The sequence below is a fragment of the Mycena indigotica genome (assembly GCF_014461135.1).
Source record: "Mycena indigotica strain 171206Taipei chromosome Unknown Mind.scaff0007, whole genome shotgun sequence".
In the NCBI taxonomy this organism is placed as follows: Eukaryota; Fungi; Basidiomycota; class Agaricomycetes; order Agaricales; family Mycenaceae; genus Mycena; species Mycena indigotica.
Genome location: NW_023503006.1, coordinates 3788555 through 3802931, shown reverse-complemented (window position 1 = coordinate 3802931; position 14377 = coordinate 3788555). Strand labels below are relative to the sequence as shown.

General features: G+C 51.4%; 4 protein-coding genes across 4 annotated transcripts; 2 read left to right on the top strand and 2 right to left on the bottom strand.

Annotated features, from left to right (window-relative positions):
* Positions 1–251: 251 nt before the first annotated feature.
* Positions 252–3478, top strand: MIND_00889000 (uncharacterized protein; the record flags this gene model as incomplete). Its single annotated transcript, XM_037365540.1, has 6 exons — positions 252–522; positions 578–851; positions 901–1692; positions 1735–1931; positions 1981–2687; positions 2735–3478. The coding sequence occupies 6 exons, from the start codon at positions 252–254 to the stop codon at positions 3476–3478; spliced, it is 2985 nt and encodes a 994-aa protein (XP_037218782.1).
* Positions 3479–3723: 245 nt separating this feature from the next.
* On the bottom strand, positions 3724–7455 carry MIND_00888900 (Serum paraoxonase/arylesterase 2; the record flags this gene model as incomplete). The annotated part of the gene is made up of 7 exons (XM_037365539.1): positions 3724–4266; positions 4315–4547; positions 4593–5654; positions 5697–6012; positions 6184–6206; positions 6252–6753; positions 6808–7455. The coding sequence occupies 7 exons, from the start codon at positions 7453–7455 to the stop codon at positions 3724–3726; spliced, it is 3327 nt and encodes a 1108-aa protein (XP_037218781.1).
* A 159-nt stretch (positions 7456–7614) lies between these two features.
* Positions 7615–8465, bottom strand: MIND_00888800 (putative signal peptidase complex subunit 2; the record flags this gene model as incomplete). Its single annotated transcript, XM_037365538.1, has 2 exons — positions 7615–8202; positions 8256–8465. The coding sequence occupies 2 exons, from the start codon at positions 8463–8465 to the stop codon at positions 7615–7617; spliced, it is 798 nt and encodes a 265-aa protein (XP_037218780.1).
* Positions 8466–9009: 544 nt separating this feature from the next.
* On the top strand, positions 9010–10494 carry MIND_00888700 (putative PWI domain-containing protein). The gene is made up of 5 exons (XM_037365537.1): positions 9010–9031; positions 9084–9184; positions 9236–9697; positions 9745–10281; positions 10332–10494. Exons 1-5 carry the CDS (start codon positions 9019–9021, stop codon positions 10431–10433), a joined length of 1215 nt encoding a protein of 404 aa, XP_037218779.1. The 5' UTR covers positions 9010–9018; the 3' UTR covers positions 10434–10494.
* The last annotated feature ends 3883 nt before the right edge of the window (positions 10495–14377 follow it).

Sequence of the window (14377 nt, the reverse complement as noted above, 5' to 3'; positions counted from 1 at the left end):
ATCCAAGTTTTGAACTCGAACAAGAAAGTTTTTCCCGATCTCACACTGCCACATGCCTTTCCCTTGATGACACTTCCACACGCAGACGACGGACGCGAAAAGAGAATGGTCCTGAAGAGCAATAGAGGGTAAAAAGGTGGGACATAGTCTTGGATTGCATCTTTTTAGGCACCGCTTGCCTCAAAGCACAGACAAAGTCCGAATAGTCCTGGACCCACAAGGGCTGTCACCCAAACAACGTTCATCCTACGATGAACGACCAAACCCTATCAACATACTCCTCGAACGAGGAAGGTCTAACTGTCTTCAAGGAACTCCATAGTCAGATAGACAGCCTGGATGTTGCCGCAGAATTCCTGTCTCTCGTCCTCAAAGCCTCATTCTCGAAGGCTGAAAGGCCAGTCGACGAGGATTTCACGGCGATTACTCACTGTCACGAGCTCCTCGTTGCCCAGCCTCAACTATATCATGCCATTCAACAGGCAAGGTTGGAGGATAACTTGGCGTTGGTGACGGATTCCCGTATGTGAAAGTATCACTACATAGTACTGCAGACAGCTCATACAGAAGATTGTAGCTTTTACCCCACCTTTGATCTCCGCGACTTCGCGTCTGTATCTAAACGCCTTTCGTCCAAGAATGAACATTGCAACTGAGGGTAGACTTCTTGGAGCTTGGGAGTTGCGAAAACACACCAAATACACGAGCGAGAGAACACTGACGTTTTTAGACTCCCTCAAGCTATACCAATGTTCGGAATCCCTTCCTATCATCCTCCATAACTTAGGGGGGTTCTTGAACGATGATATATTGAAGGATCGTCTCTCAAGGTTATTTACTCCCACAAACAAGTCAGTCAAGTCTGTAAACGTATGCAGACTTCAAACTGACAACGATTAGATTCCTCGTCAATGCATCTGGAACCGGCAAGACTCGGTTGTGCTACGAAGGACTTTGCTATAAGTGGGGTTTTTACTTCAGCTTCCACATAGACGACAGTCGCCTTGGGTCACTCGACTTGCATATCCTGCTCCCTGAAACTCGGAATGCAGAATATATTGACGGTGAATTGCCACAGAGAACAGAAGCTCTTACCATTACTTTTCGTGCCATCCTTTTGGCTCGGCTGTTGGTATTCTTGTCATTCCTCGAAGCCGCGGCCGTTGAGGAGGGTCATATAGCTGATGAAATGAAGAAGCGATGGCTCATCCTGCAGCTCGTGCCAGATAGTCTCCCCGAAGCAGGGAAGATGGCCGACATTTTTAAGGACCTTGCAAGAATGCTGGCAGCACACGACTCGCCCTCCCTCGCGTGGAACATAGATGTAGCCCTGCGCAAGATTCGCACCTTTATCGGAGATGAATCTTTGTTCCTTGTCTTGGATGAAGCCAGTTATGCCGTTAATATGTTCTCCCATGACCTAGAAGGCGGCTCCTTCTTGCAAGTTGCTCTTCAGGTCTGGGGAGACGCGACAGAGGGGCAGTGTCCAATCATTTGTGCGGGCATTAAAATACCTCAGGAACGGTTCAAAGACGGCCCGGGCAGTGCTTTCGCGTGGACTTCAGATACTGGTGGATTTAACGACCCTCTTCAACAAGAACAATATGTGGCTCAGTTTCTGCCTCCTAATTTCCGTGATTCGCCTGCAGGGCGTTTTCTCATAGCGAGGACGTGGCGTTGGCTACGTGGAAGGTGCTGCAACCGTTCTGGTGGTCATCATTTAACGATTCTTAGGCATCGTTTTACCGCAATGTTTGTGGAAATTCTGCTATATGAAGGCATCGAATTCCCGCACGCGTGTTTGGACAAATATATCCAGCACGCACTTTCTTTTCAAGCCGCTGACGCCCTCGACTTGGTGGAAGCTGAAGGGAAACCGCCCAGGTGGGAGAAAGGTTTCTATCCAATCAAAGTCCACAGAGAGTCGGAGGGTGTGTAATTTCAAGCTATACGAACTATCGGCGGCTAATGTTGCGACAGAGAACAAGAACTTGTTTCTTCAGATCCTGTGGCGTTACATGGCGACCCATAACGTCGCACCGTTGCTGGGTGGTGATCAAGTCGTCCTAATGTATGACGACTTGGCGCGCTTTCACGATACGGAGTTGACAGAAATTGCACTCGATGAACCGATACCCCTTCTCGTCATCGCAAGGACTTTGTTCCCCTTTCCGACCAAACCAAGTCCAGGCAAGCCCAACGAGAATCCGGCGACGTTCATTCGCAGTCTCCGTCGAAATATTCCTCGGACACCGGAATCTCTCGCGCATTGTCTTGTGTTTTATCTTACACAGGCCCTCGGCAAGGGCAAGGGCCTCGACCAAATCTTCTCCTTTTCACCTGGGCCTCCGGAATGGGCCAAACAAGCCGCAACCCTTGTTCGTTTCTATAGAACGGAGTCAGATGAGATAGCCTGGTCGCCAGTAGCCGCAGACGACTTCGAATCTTTTCGACCACTAGCACATCATACTGCTTCTGTGGAGGAAACTCTTTCATGGCTGGAGCATCGGGTTGGCACCGCATTTTGTTTACCGCATTCTTCAAACGCCGACTTGGTATTTGCCATTCAACTGGCAGATGGAACCTTTACCTGGGTTGTACTCAAAGCGATGGTTACCGAAGAGCCTGTGCAACCAGCGGAGCTGCTGACAATCCTGTCTTCACTCCAAGTTGGCAATTTATTCAAGGTCAGTCTGCTCGGTGTTCATCTTTCTCATTCTCACAATTCAACCAGGACGCTGACGCTGACGACACCACTCGATCTCAATTCCAGCGCGCATTTGATGCACTCCCCAATTCCGGCAGCTGCGAAGTTCTGCGTGCAGTTTGTGCTTTTCCAATCGAGATACCTGCTGATTCTGCCGATCTTCATGGCGATTTTGACACTGCTGCCATTGTTAACATTTCTGCCCTCGAATCGCGCTCCTATCAAGCCATGCAGACGGACTTTTTCGCCGCGATCGTCGCAGGTGTTCTTGCTGGTCATAAACGCAGGTCGCCGTGGGAAAGCAGCGACGAAAACACACTGCAGACGAGTCGGAAACGAATGAAGTTGAAGCATTTCCACCCCGACGAACAGCCGTATGTCACATGGCCGCAGGCGTGGTGGGACGGGCCAATTGTGGATGACGAGGAGGAAGTTGAAGCGGTCGACGAGGCACCGGTTCAAACCAAAAAATCAGCGACACGCGGCAAGGGGAAGAAGAAAGCGGAGGCATCAATGAAACGAGAGACCAAAGCCGCTCCATCTAAAGCTCACAAGTTGTCTGCCGAGAAGACTATTCGTAGCAGGCAAAAGATGCCTCAGAGGTCAACGGCCACGGATGTTAGTGCCGTACCTGAGCCTCATGCTGAGGGGAGCAAGAATCCTCGTCCGAAACGCAAGGCGTCACCTGTCGATGAACCCGATGTCACTGTAGATTTTGACAGAACTCCAGCACACAACACGCGCAGTCGAGCGAAGAAAAACAAGACATGAATAACGAACACATTTGTGATACCCTGTCCAATTGATGTTTTGACTTGCTTTCGCTACCTACTTTAATTGTATCTTTACTGTACCTCCCGTGTAACCTTATATACCATCGGACCGCTTATACCAAACTGCTTTGCCGTGCAATTCCGCTCGCCATTGCTTAAAGGGTCGTTTTCAGAGCTCGAGCTACCGGCGGTCGACTTGGACCTCATCGTTTTAATCGCAGCTTCTTCACACTCAACCACAATCTAGAGCGCAAGACTTTTTGAAGGCTGGCCACTGGTGACAGATTTGTGTACGTCGGTCGGGCAAACCCGAACTCGATGCTGACCCGAACCGAACGTACTTGCACAGTCCCCGATCGGCCAATTAGCTGTGTCCACATGTAGGTCATAAATGTCCTCCACAAAGAAATGCACGAGCAATTCAGCTGAAGACCTCTTGAATTTCGATCTTTGCGGCAAGAGTGTGATATTCGATGCGGGTGGAGGATTCTGTTTCGCAACATGTGCCCGAAATTGATCGCATAGCTCAAAGAGGCAAGTGTTGTTCGAGAACATGAGAGAGACTGATAGAATAGTGTGCTTAAATAGGCCATCTAACGAGCCGAAGATATGGTTGCAGGGATCGCCCCAATGAGGATATATTGTGTCGAAGTAGTTGGTATACCGTGTCAGCATCCAGATTTGGATCCAGAACAAGGACTCTATGTCGTGATGAGCCTTGTGGGCGACTGGGGTGTGCAACGCCTTGCTTCTGAGGAGCTCGAGAGCCATAAAAGGTAAAGTGCCCTAGGAGGAGCCATTAGGAGAAGTGATGAACCTGGATGTACCACACACCGTGAACCGGGTGGGCTCCTTATTAACCACAACATTACTGGCAGTTCGTTCGGGAAAATTCTGTTGGAATAAAGCAGCACCATCGATGCCGTCTCCGTCGACAAACTCGGCGTAGTCCCAGCCAATCACAAAAAGCTGAGGAAACTCCCAAGTCATCGTCTTTTCATCGAACATAAGGTTACCCTCGTTGAGATCGCAGTGTTGAACACCAGCATGGTATGCGACTTGATGTTCTGTGGCTAGGTTAGCGATGAACAAGGAAGCTTGAACAGACGCACGGAAACAGGCGGTCTGGATGCCCTTACAAAGTGCCTTGGTGGAGGGAAATTTGTTCAAAGGGCAGCCAACGGGCGTGATGAGGGCCCGAGTATGATAGCGACCATTGTCTTCCGACGAAGCCCCATCGCTGGTCCTGTGGAGCTCAGGCCGCCACTTCCAGGGCACCTGGTTCTCATCATAACCCTCAGCGAGGTTGATCATTCCATGACATTCAGCCATGCCAAATGCCTTCGCTTTCTTCGTCCGTTGATCATCTTGGTCAAATTTTTCTAGGTCATCGAGACTTTGAACATATACTGCAATTGAGTCGTACAAGTCGATCTCATCGCGACGATAACCTTGCTTCCATGCATCCTTCAGTGCATAAACAGAAAGGGCAGGAAGATCTTCCAGGATGGCCACCCGATAAACACGAGTAGCATGACTGAACGGGCCATCGGACTGGGACAACGGTGGGCCAATTTGGAGGCATGTGACGAATTGTGAGGGCCCGTGCGGATCGTTGGGTGGGATTCTGTGCGAAGCGATGAATTTTTGACAATGGTAGTTGAAGATGGCTTCGTCCGCAATGATGGTTTTGTAGAACTCGTCGGCGCAAAGAGCTGTCCAGAGCCTCTTCTTTTCTTCTGGCGATGCAGAGGAAATAGTGTCGTCTTGATCAACGTAGTCGAGCCAGCCATCTCCCAGGGTTTGTGGGACGAAGAGGCGGTGTACCAGCGTAACAACTGGACGAGGTTCCACGTTCCATTCGAAGGCTGGCGATGCCTTGAACCCGCAGCGGTCAAACCGGTAAATTCGCGTAGATTTATGCTGAAACACAGCGGAAACGTAAACATGCGTGTCGCCTGAGTTGACGAGGAGGCTGCGTGCGCTTGTGGCCAGTTGAATGGCGGCATTGATTGACTGTTTGTCGACTTTGAGTTGGCCCTCTTCGGTGATGAAATCGACATCAAGCTTCATTTCCACAACCGACTTGTTAGTCCGGGCTTCTGGAACAAGACATTGGGCCCAGTGACACGATCCCCGCGAACAAATATCGGCCGGGAGGTCTCGGGAATATCCTGGAGGAAGACAAGTTGCCAAAATGTGAATGGGACACATACGGACCAGAGACGAAACCATATCGTTTCCATCCTCACGACGGCGAGCTTCCACAAGCTGAGGTATGCTCGCGGAGGCTATGTTGTGGGACTCGGGGCAGCCTTCGATGCCCCTATACCCAACGATGTTCCATTCCTGGACGGAAGTTGCGTCGTCGCTAGTCGTATATCGAGAGACAGCGGTAGTATGCGATGGTACAAGGTTTCGTCGATGGGGAGAAATACCATCGTCGAGCTGTGAGGAGAAGGGCATGATGGAGGGGTCGGATGTGACATCAACCTCAAACTTGTGCGTAAGGCTTCGTGCAGACTGAACGTACTGAACGTTGGTTAGTGATTCCTGTGAGGTTCAGTATATAAGCAGCAGTCAGGTTATGAAGCCGCCCTCTACACATCCATTCACGCGCATAAGTTCCAAGAGCCAAATAGGATTTTAGTCCATAGTCGTACAACATTCGCCTTTTACTTCTGCTGTTCAGACTTGGCACACCGTTAAATGCGGCGCCGCAATTCCTGCAAGCACCTCAGTCAGTCATCCGACACCGTAAAAGCACTCACCATGAATAAACAATTTCCCTCTGGCCGAGTCGTGGACCACCGATGTAGTGCCCCGTGCCAGACTGCCGTCATCTTCGAACACCTTTTTGACGACAAACTTCTCCCCATAAAACGAGCCCGGCCCGACATTCTTCGAGACCGCCAAGACTGAAGATGGCGCCTTCAGACTTGGGTTTGCGATGTGCGCCGAAATGGCAGGGATGGAGGGGATACCGGCACCGTACACTACACCGTCGTTGTCCATGGAGAGGTTGTCAAGTCCACGGTCGGTCGGGATCACGTGCGTCTTGAGGAGAGTATTGTCGTGTTGGCGCTCGAGCACCGTGATTCCGCCAAACAGCGCGTTGGCGACAAAGAACGTGTCGTTGGTGCGTGACCTGGTGATGCCGTTGGCGCCGTGGATGTCTGGCGCGACAGTTTTGCAGTCTACGGCTTCACCAGATGGAATAGAGCAAAAGCCAACGGAGCCAGACTCAAAGCCCAGCAGGGATAAGTGACGGGTCTGGGCGTATTGTCAGTTATGGAGTCTAATGTGGAGCGTGATCATGAAACTTACCCAGCTGGTCTTGCTCGCATGGTCGTTGGTGAAGAACACACTCTTCCCATCGTCACTGCCGACCACGTCGTTTGGCGTGAGGACAATTGGGTGGCGCACCGTCCTCAGGTGGTTGAGTTTTGTTTCTCCCAGCGCCAATGACAGGACTTCGATTGTCGAGTCCGCGCCGTCCCCCTGTTTGCCCTTGCGGTGGTTTACGGCGTAGATAAACAGCCGCTTGCCATCGCCAGCGGGCACGACGTCCATTCCATGCGTGTGGATGGGTATTGGCAGTTCAAGTCTGGTGATTTTGTTGGTCGCAGCGTCGTATGTCGCGAGGTAGTCCAATTCGGCATCTGGGCCCGAAACATTCAGCTGCCCCACCGCGGGGACCCAATGTGCACGGCTTTCTGGTGAAGAACAGGCAAGAAAGAGGAGCCCCGTGGCTTGGTGAAGGACGAGTTCTATTCTGCTTAGTGGGAGATGAAAAGGAAGTTTGGTTAGCGTACTCTCGCAGGCAGCCAGCTCTGGCACGGTCCGGCAATTGGTGTTGTTAATTGGCTCGATGACGCGCCAGACACCGAGTTTCGTGAAAATGGGCTGCAGCCATAGCTGATAGCCTGCCGCAAGAGCGGCAAGGACGATGGAGAGTTGGACAAGACGAGACATGATTTTCAAACAGCGTCACAGGCATCAAACCTAAAGCAAAGGTCAGTCGGCCCAAGATTCACCTCGCTGAATGCTTCAATGTTTGTTCAATGCCATGTTCAACAGCAAGACTAGCTCTCTGGTCCATCCATACCAAACAACTACCGAAATACAATATTTTTAGGAGCTCTTATCCTTGACACTCATACACTCCTCGACCGCCTTCCCAACCCACTGCTCAAAGACGTCGGCATCTAAAACGCCGTCACCGTCGAAGAATGCAGCATATGAGGATTGTGCGCTGCTCTTGTTACGAGCCAGTAATGATTTGTTTGCGGATGTTGAGCGAAGGTAGGTGATGCCGAGCGAATAGAGGGGAGTGTGGTTGGCGTCCTCGAGAGAGTACTCTGGCGTATGATCCCAAGGATGCTCAGGAGTCGCGTTTTCCGTTGCTGGTGGCTGGCTCGAAACTGGAATCGTCCGAGAAGCGATGGTAATCCGCTCCGTCTCGATGCGTTTCGAGAATGTCTTGCGCTTGCCGACGTAGACAGTGTCGCCCTCGACAAAGTACGCGTAGAGTGTTTGCGTGAAGGTGAGCAGCAGGTACACAATGAGGCCCGCCCACACGACCGGCTTGCTCGCCTCAAACTCCACTTTGTAGCCGTACAGCCCTGTCCCACCCGCAACAAACACGCTCAGCCAGCCCAGCGCGAGTCGCACATCGGTGTGTTGGTGGTTTTGCTTGAACAGTTCGGGTCGGGAGAGGTACTGTGGTGATAACCATTAATCGCTGTCAGTTCTGCCGAGAAAAGAGGACGCACCCGTTTGAGCGCATCGTCGCAGGCGTTCTTGAGCTCTGTGGAGCTGAGGTTGTTCACTTTGACCACGTCACGCGCGCCAGGCAAGGGTGGCAAGCTTAGCGGGCCCAGCGGTTCAGGTGACGAGGGTGAGGGTATTGACGTTGCAGAGGAGCTGGAAATTTCGGGTGGCGCAGAAGGAGACCCGTTGGCCGGCGTCTTTTTGCGGGCCATGGAGAGAGAATGTGGAGAATGTGGACGGAGGAGGAAGAACAGGCGTGACACGTCGGTGTGATGGCGATTACCAAATTGGGCGATGGCCTTGGCTATTCGCGACAGAGCTTGACGCTGTACCGTCGAGTGTGCCCCAAGATTCTGGCTGAGTATCTAGTACAATCCCTATCAAGCCTCTACCTGTACTTTTTAGGACACATTGTAAAAAGAAAACATTATATTTTAGTTTAGTCTTCTGACTCTGGGGCAAAAAAAAACGACAGAAACAATATCGAAGACAGACTCGGAGTAGAACGCTTATATAGGTGAAAGGACCAGAAAATTCGCGGTCCGAATTGACTCAATCGAAGCTTGAATTTGAAGTGTGCGGTCTTACTGTAATGTCACTTGTTCGTTCCGCTGTGAAGCAGCATCGTCTTGGTGCACTATTCAAGATTGAAGCAGGTCTTGCAGCTATGTACAGCTATGTACCTGGCGCAAGGACTTTATAGGAAGACGGATTTCTTACGATCAAGGCCAAAATCCCACGGTCTCTCTCCCACCTCTTTCTTCCATGGCGGATTCGGGTCAGTACATACCAAACCCCTTGAATGACGTTGCGAAAACTCAATATCTCAGGCTTCTTCAAGGGCACCTCTGCAGACCAGGACAGACGGTTCGTGGACAAGGAACAAAAGTTGCTCAAGTCGACCAAATTCCCGTCCAACTTTGGCGAAAAGGTCACTTTGGCATGCTCTTTCTTGGTACAAGAGTTCATCTCACTCAATTAGGTGGATATGCGCAAAGTCAACCTCGTTGTCATCCAACCGTGGATAACCAAAAAGATTGTCGAGCTGTGTGGGTTCGAGGACGACATTCTGATCAACTACACCATCGAGTTGTTGGAAGCCTCACCCACTCCGGACCCGCGCAAAATGCAGCTGAGTTTACAGGCATTTATCGCTGCGGACGCGCCGAAATTCATGGCTGCCCTGTGGACGCTGCTGCTGGAAGCACAAAATGAAGTAACGGGTGTCCCACGCACTTTTGTCGAACAGAAGAAGGAGGAGATGCGCAAGGCGAGAGAAAACGACGGGAGGGTGTTGGACGAAAGAGACAGGCGGGCAAGGCCCGGGTTAGATGAAATTACCGATTCCCGGTCTGGTAGAGGCAGAGGCAGAGGTCGTGGTGATTGGGGTGGAGGAAGGGGCAGGGATAGTGGCTGGGGTGCAAGAGGGCGTGGTGGAGGACCAGTATGTTTTATTTTCCCATTTTTTCTGCCTTTTTTCACTCTCTACAGCCTCCCCCTCGTCGCCGTTCATATTCCGCCTCACCTCCAGGTCGTCGCCGTTCCCCTCCTCCCCCTCGTCGACGTCGCTCTCCCTCCCGTGACAATGACATCCACAGCTCTCGTTCTCCGCCCCCACAGCGTCGCCGTCGGTCACGTACACCAGAATCAGACCGTTCTTCTCGGCCACCCTCCCGCTCACCGCCACCCGCTAAAGGCAATCGCCGTCGTCCGCGCTCATACTCTCGCTCGCGCTGCTCACCGCCGCCTCCCCGCGCCAACCGAAGAGACAGTCGCAGTCCACCCGCCCGAAAACGCCGGATATCACGTGACCGTCGATCCAACGTATCCCGTAGCCGGAGCCCGCCACGCAGGAGGAGCATCTCGCCGCGAGCAAGACGCTATCGGAGTCCAAGTAGGAGTCGCAGTAGATCGCCGCGTAACCGAAGGGATCGTAGTCGCACACCACAAACCAGGCCAGGCGAGCTCAAGATCAAAGGTCAGGCTGAAGCGGAGCGTAATACAAAAAGTCGCTGGGATGAAGGCGAGGTTCGTTGCTTACCACTCCGTTTTTAATGGGTTTTTGACGAGTCGTTTAGCCGAACCGTGAACCCACCCCTGACCTCACCAAACGCGAGAACGAGCTCAAGGAGAAAGCGCTTCGGAACAAGGTCATCCGCACGCGCAAGTCGAGCAGTTGAAGCATGGATCGGAGCAAAAAGTTTCCCTTCCTTTATCCTGATGATACTGAGTGTCTTTTAGTTTGCCAAGGTAATCGTAAGACTAGTTAGGTGTGCGTGTGTTTAGGTAGGTAGGTAAACCAGAAAACACGTTTTCGTGATCATGGTGGTGTTGAGTAAGTAGGCGTAGGCAATGAAATTTCCTTTCATCCTGATGGAAGCACCGTAGCCATTTTCAGCAAGCCACCTCTGGTTAGCTACTCGTGTCTTGCTGCAAGCACTACCTACTACCTTACAATGCCTACCTATATATGCTACAGCTCTCTGATATAGGATGATGGGACCTCAGAGGTACAATATATGGATACAACAGCAACGAATAGCAAAAGAAAGCAGGGCAAAGCACTAATTGAACAGGGTATCACAGGGAAAGACATCCGTTGTTCACGTCTTTTTCATTCGACTCCGCGTGTTTTGTGCGGGAGTTTTGTCGAGATCTATAGTGCCGACATTGGGTTCATTTACAGGTGGCGCCTTGCGTTTCGGACGAGGATTTCTGCTCCCCTCAGCATGAGTCTCAGCTATAGCACCAGCATCCGTGGCCGCGGACTTGGCTTTACCGCCACGACGCGCCGCAGGCTGGTCGATTGGAAGCCCCTTTCGCCTGCTACGGATAGTCTTCTCGGCAGACAACTTGTGAGCTTGAGCTGGAGCGGCTTTGGTCTCTCGTTTCATTGACGCCTCCGCTTTCTTCTTCCCCTTGCCGCGTGTTGTCGGTTTTCTGATTTGCACGGGTGCCTCTCCGACCGCCTCAACTTCCTCTTTCTCATCCACAATTGGCCCGTCCCACCACGCCTGCGGCCATGTGACATACGGCTGTTCGTCGGGGTGGAAATGCTTCAACTTCATTCGTTTTCGACTCGTCTGCAGTGTGTTTTCGTCGCTGCTTTCCCACGGCGACCTGCGTTTATGACCAGCAAGAACACCTGCGACGATCGCGGCGAAAAAGTCCGTCTGCATGGCTTGATAGGAGCGCGATTCGAGGGCAGAAATGTTAACAATGGCAGCAGTGTCAAAATCGCCATGAAGATCGGCAGAATCAGCAGGTATCTCGATTGGAAAGGCACAGACAGCGTGCAGAACTTTGCAGCTGCCAGTATTTGGGAGTGCATCAAATGCGCGCTGGAATTGAGATTGAGTGGTGTCGTCAGCGTCCTGGTTGGATTGTGAGAATGAGAAAAATGAGCACAGGAGCAGACTGACCTTGGATAAATTGCCAACTTGAAGTGAAGACAGGATCGTCTGCAGCTCCGCTAGTTGCACAGGCTCTTCGGTAACCATCGCTTTGAGTACAACCCAGGTGAAGGTTCCATCTGCCAGTTGAACGGCGAATATCAAGTCGGCGTTTGAAGAATGCGGTAGACAAAACGCGGTGCCAACCTGATGCTCCAGCCAGGAAAGAGTTTCCTTCACGGACGCAGCATGATGTGCTAGTGGTCGAAAAGATTCGAAGTCGTCTGCAGCCACTGGCGACCAGGCCATCTCATCGGACCCCGTTCTATAGAAGCGAACAAGGGTTGCGGCTTGTTTGGCCCATTCCGGAGGCCCAGGTGGAAAGGAGAAGATTTGGTCGAGGCGCTTGCCCTTGCCGAGGGCCTGTGTAAGATAAAACACAAGGCAATGCGCGAGAGATTCCGGTGTCCCTGGAATATTTCGACGGAGACTGCGAATGAACGTTGCCGGATTCTCGTTTGGCTTGCCTGGACTTGGCTTGGTCGGAAAGGGGAACAAGGTCCTTGCGATAACGAGAAGGGGTATCGGTTCATCGAGTGCAATCTCTGTCAAGTCCGTATCGTGAAAGCGCGCCAAGTCGTCATACATTAAAACGACTTGATCACTACCCAGCAACGGTGCGACGTTATGGGTCGCCATGTAATGCCACAGGATCTGAAGAAACAAGTTCTTGTTCTCTGTCACAACATCAGCCGCGATAGTTCGTATCGCTTGAAATTACACACCCTTCGACTCTCTGCGGACTTTGATTGGATAGAAACCTTTCTCCCACCTGGGCGGTTTCCCTTCAGCTTCCACCAAGTCGAGGGCGTCGGCGGCTCGAAAAGAAAGTGCGTGCTGGATATATTTGTCCAAACACGCGTGTGGGAATTCGATGCCTTCATATAGCAGAATTTCCACAAAATTGCAGTAAAACGATGCCTAAGAATCGTCAAACGATTTTCCACCACCAGAACCGTCGCAGCACCTTCCACGTAGCCAACGCCACGTCCTCGCTATGAGAAAACGCCCTGCAGGCGAATCACGGAAATTAGGAGGCAGAAACTGAGCCACATATTGTTCTTGCTGAACAGGGTCGTCGAATCCACCAGTATCCGAAGTCCACGCGAAATCACTGCCGGGGCCGTCTTTGAACCGTTCTTGAGGAATTTTAATGCCCGCACAAATAATTGGACACTGCCCCTTTGTCGCGTCTGTCCAGACCTGGAGAGCAATTTGCAACAAGGAGCCACCTTCCAGGTCCTCAGAGAACATATCAACGGCATAACTGGCTTCGTCCAAGACCAGGAACAGTGAGTCATCTCCGATGAACTTGCGAATCTTACGCAGGGCTATAACTATGTTCTCCGTAAGGTCGGCTGTGTCGTGGTCAGCCAACCTTCTCGCAAGGTCCTTGAAAACGTCGGTCTGGTTCCACAGTTCATGCAGATTTCCCGGTAAGAGCTGCAGAACGAGCCATCGTTTTTTCATTTGATCGACAAAGTAGTCCCCGTCAACAGCAGCTGCTTCGAGGAATAATAGAAATACGAGCAGTCGAGCCAAGAAAATAGCACGAAGTTTAGTCGCGATAATCTCCATTTTTTGCCGTATGTCACTGCCACGATATTCCCCATGCTCGATTTCAGGTAGCAGGATATGCAAGTCCAGTGACCCAAGGCGACCGTCGTCTATGTGGAAGCTGAAGTAGAAGCCCCACTTCGAGCAAAGTCCTTCGTAGCACAATCGAGTTTTGCCCGTTCCAGATGCATTGACGAGGAATCTAATCATTGTTACTGAATTTATAGTCTATGACTCGAGACTTGACTCACTTGTTTGTGGGAGTGAATATCCTTGAGAGACGGCCCCTTAGAACTTCATCGTTGGAGAATCCTCCGAGGTTATGCAGAATGATGGGAAGGGATCTCGACCTTTGGTACAGCTTGAGTGATTCTAGAAACGCCAGTGTACTCTCGCTCGTGTATTTGGTGTGTATTCGCGGCTCCCAGGATTTGAGAAGTCTACCCTCTGTTGCGATCTTCATTTTTGACCGAAAATCGTCTAAATACAAACGTGAAGCCGTGGAAATTAGAGGTGGGGCATAAGCTATGATTTTTTCAGCGGGTTCTCTCCATTATTGGGGAGCTTGCTCCCCAATTCTGCGGTGACCAAAAAACTTAAGAAAAAACTCCCACACGACGTCAAACGTGTGATGAGGTCCGAGATTTGAATGAGTGTCGGCCGATAGGCCCCGGCGGGGGCCCGGCGCTGTCAGCGCCGTTATCGATGACTGATCGATTGCGTTATGAGTGACTCCGAGACAGATTCTGTCATTCTTCCCTTCTCCCCTTCTCCCCCGTTGTTTTGAGCAACGTTAATAGCTGCTGGGAACCCTCCTATTGGCTTGATAGCACAAGAATAGCCTAAGCTGTGTGAAGTCCACCTGCACGGCCTTAGTTTGCTGTAGCCACCAAAGCAATTCAACTTGCTGGACCTCTCTCACACTGCGGTGTCAGGAGCTGCTTGCGGCTCGTGGGATTACATCCTCTGAACACTGTTTCGAGGCCGAATCTGTCTTGATAGCTCGTGGGAGATTTTCAGTAGTTCTCAATCTACCTCTCTTCTCTCAGGCAACACAGTTCAAGGGAACTGTCACCAAACACTTTGCTTTTAGGGCATCTACACGAGGCTTTACT

Coding starts and splice junctions, on each gene's coding strand:
- MIND_00888700 (XM_037365537.1), top strand. Junction 9,185..9,235: donor CGTCCAACTTTGGCGAAAAG/GTCACTTTGGCA, acceptor TCACTCAATTAG/GTGGATATGCGCAAAGTCAA. Junction 10,282..10,331: donor GTCGCTGGGATGAAGGCGAG/GTTCGTTGCTTA, acceptor CGAGTCGTTTAG/CCGAACCGTGAACCCACCCC.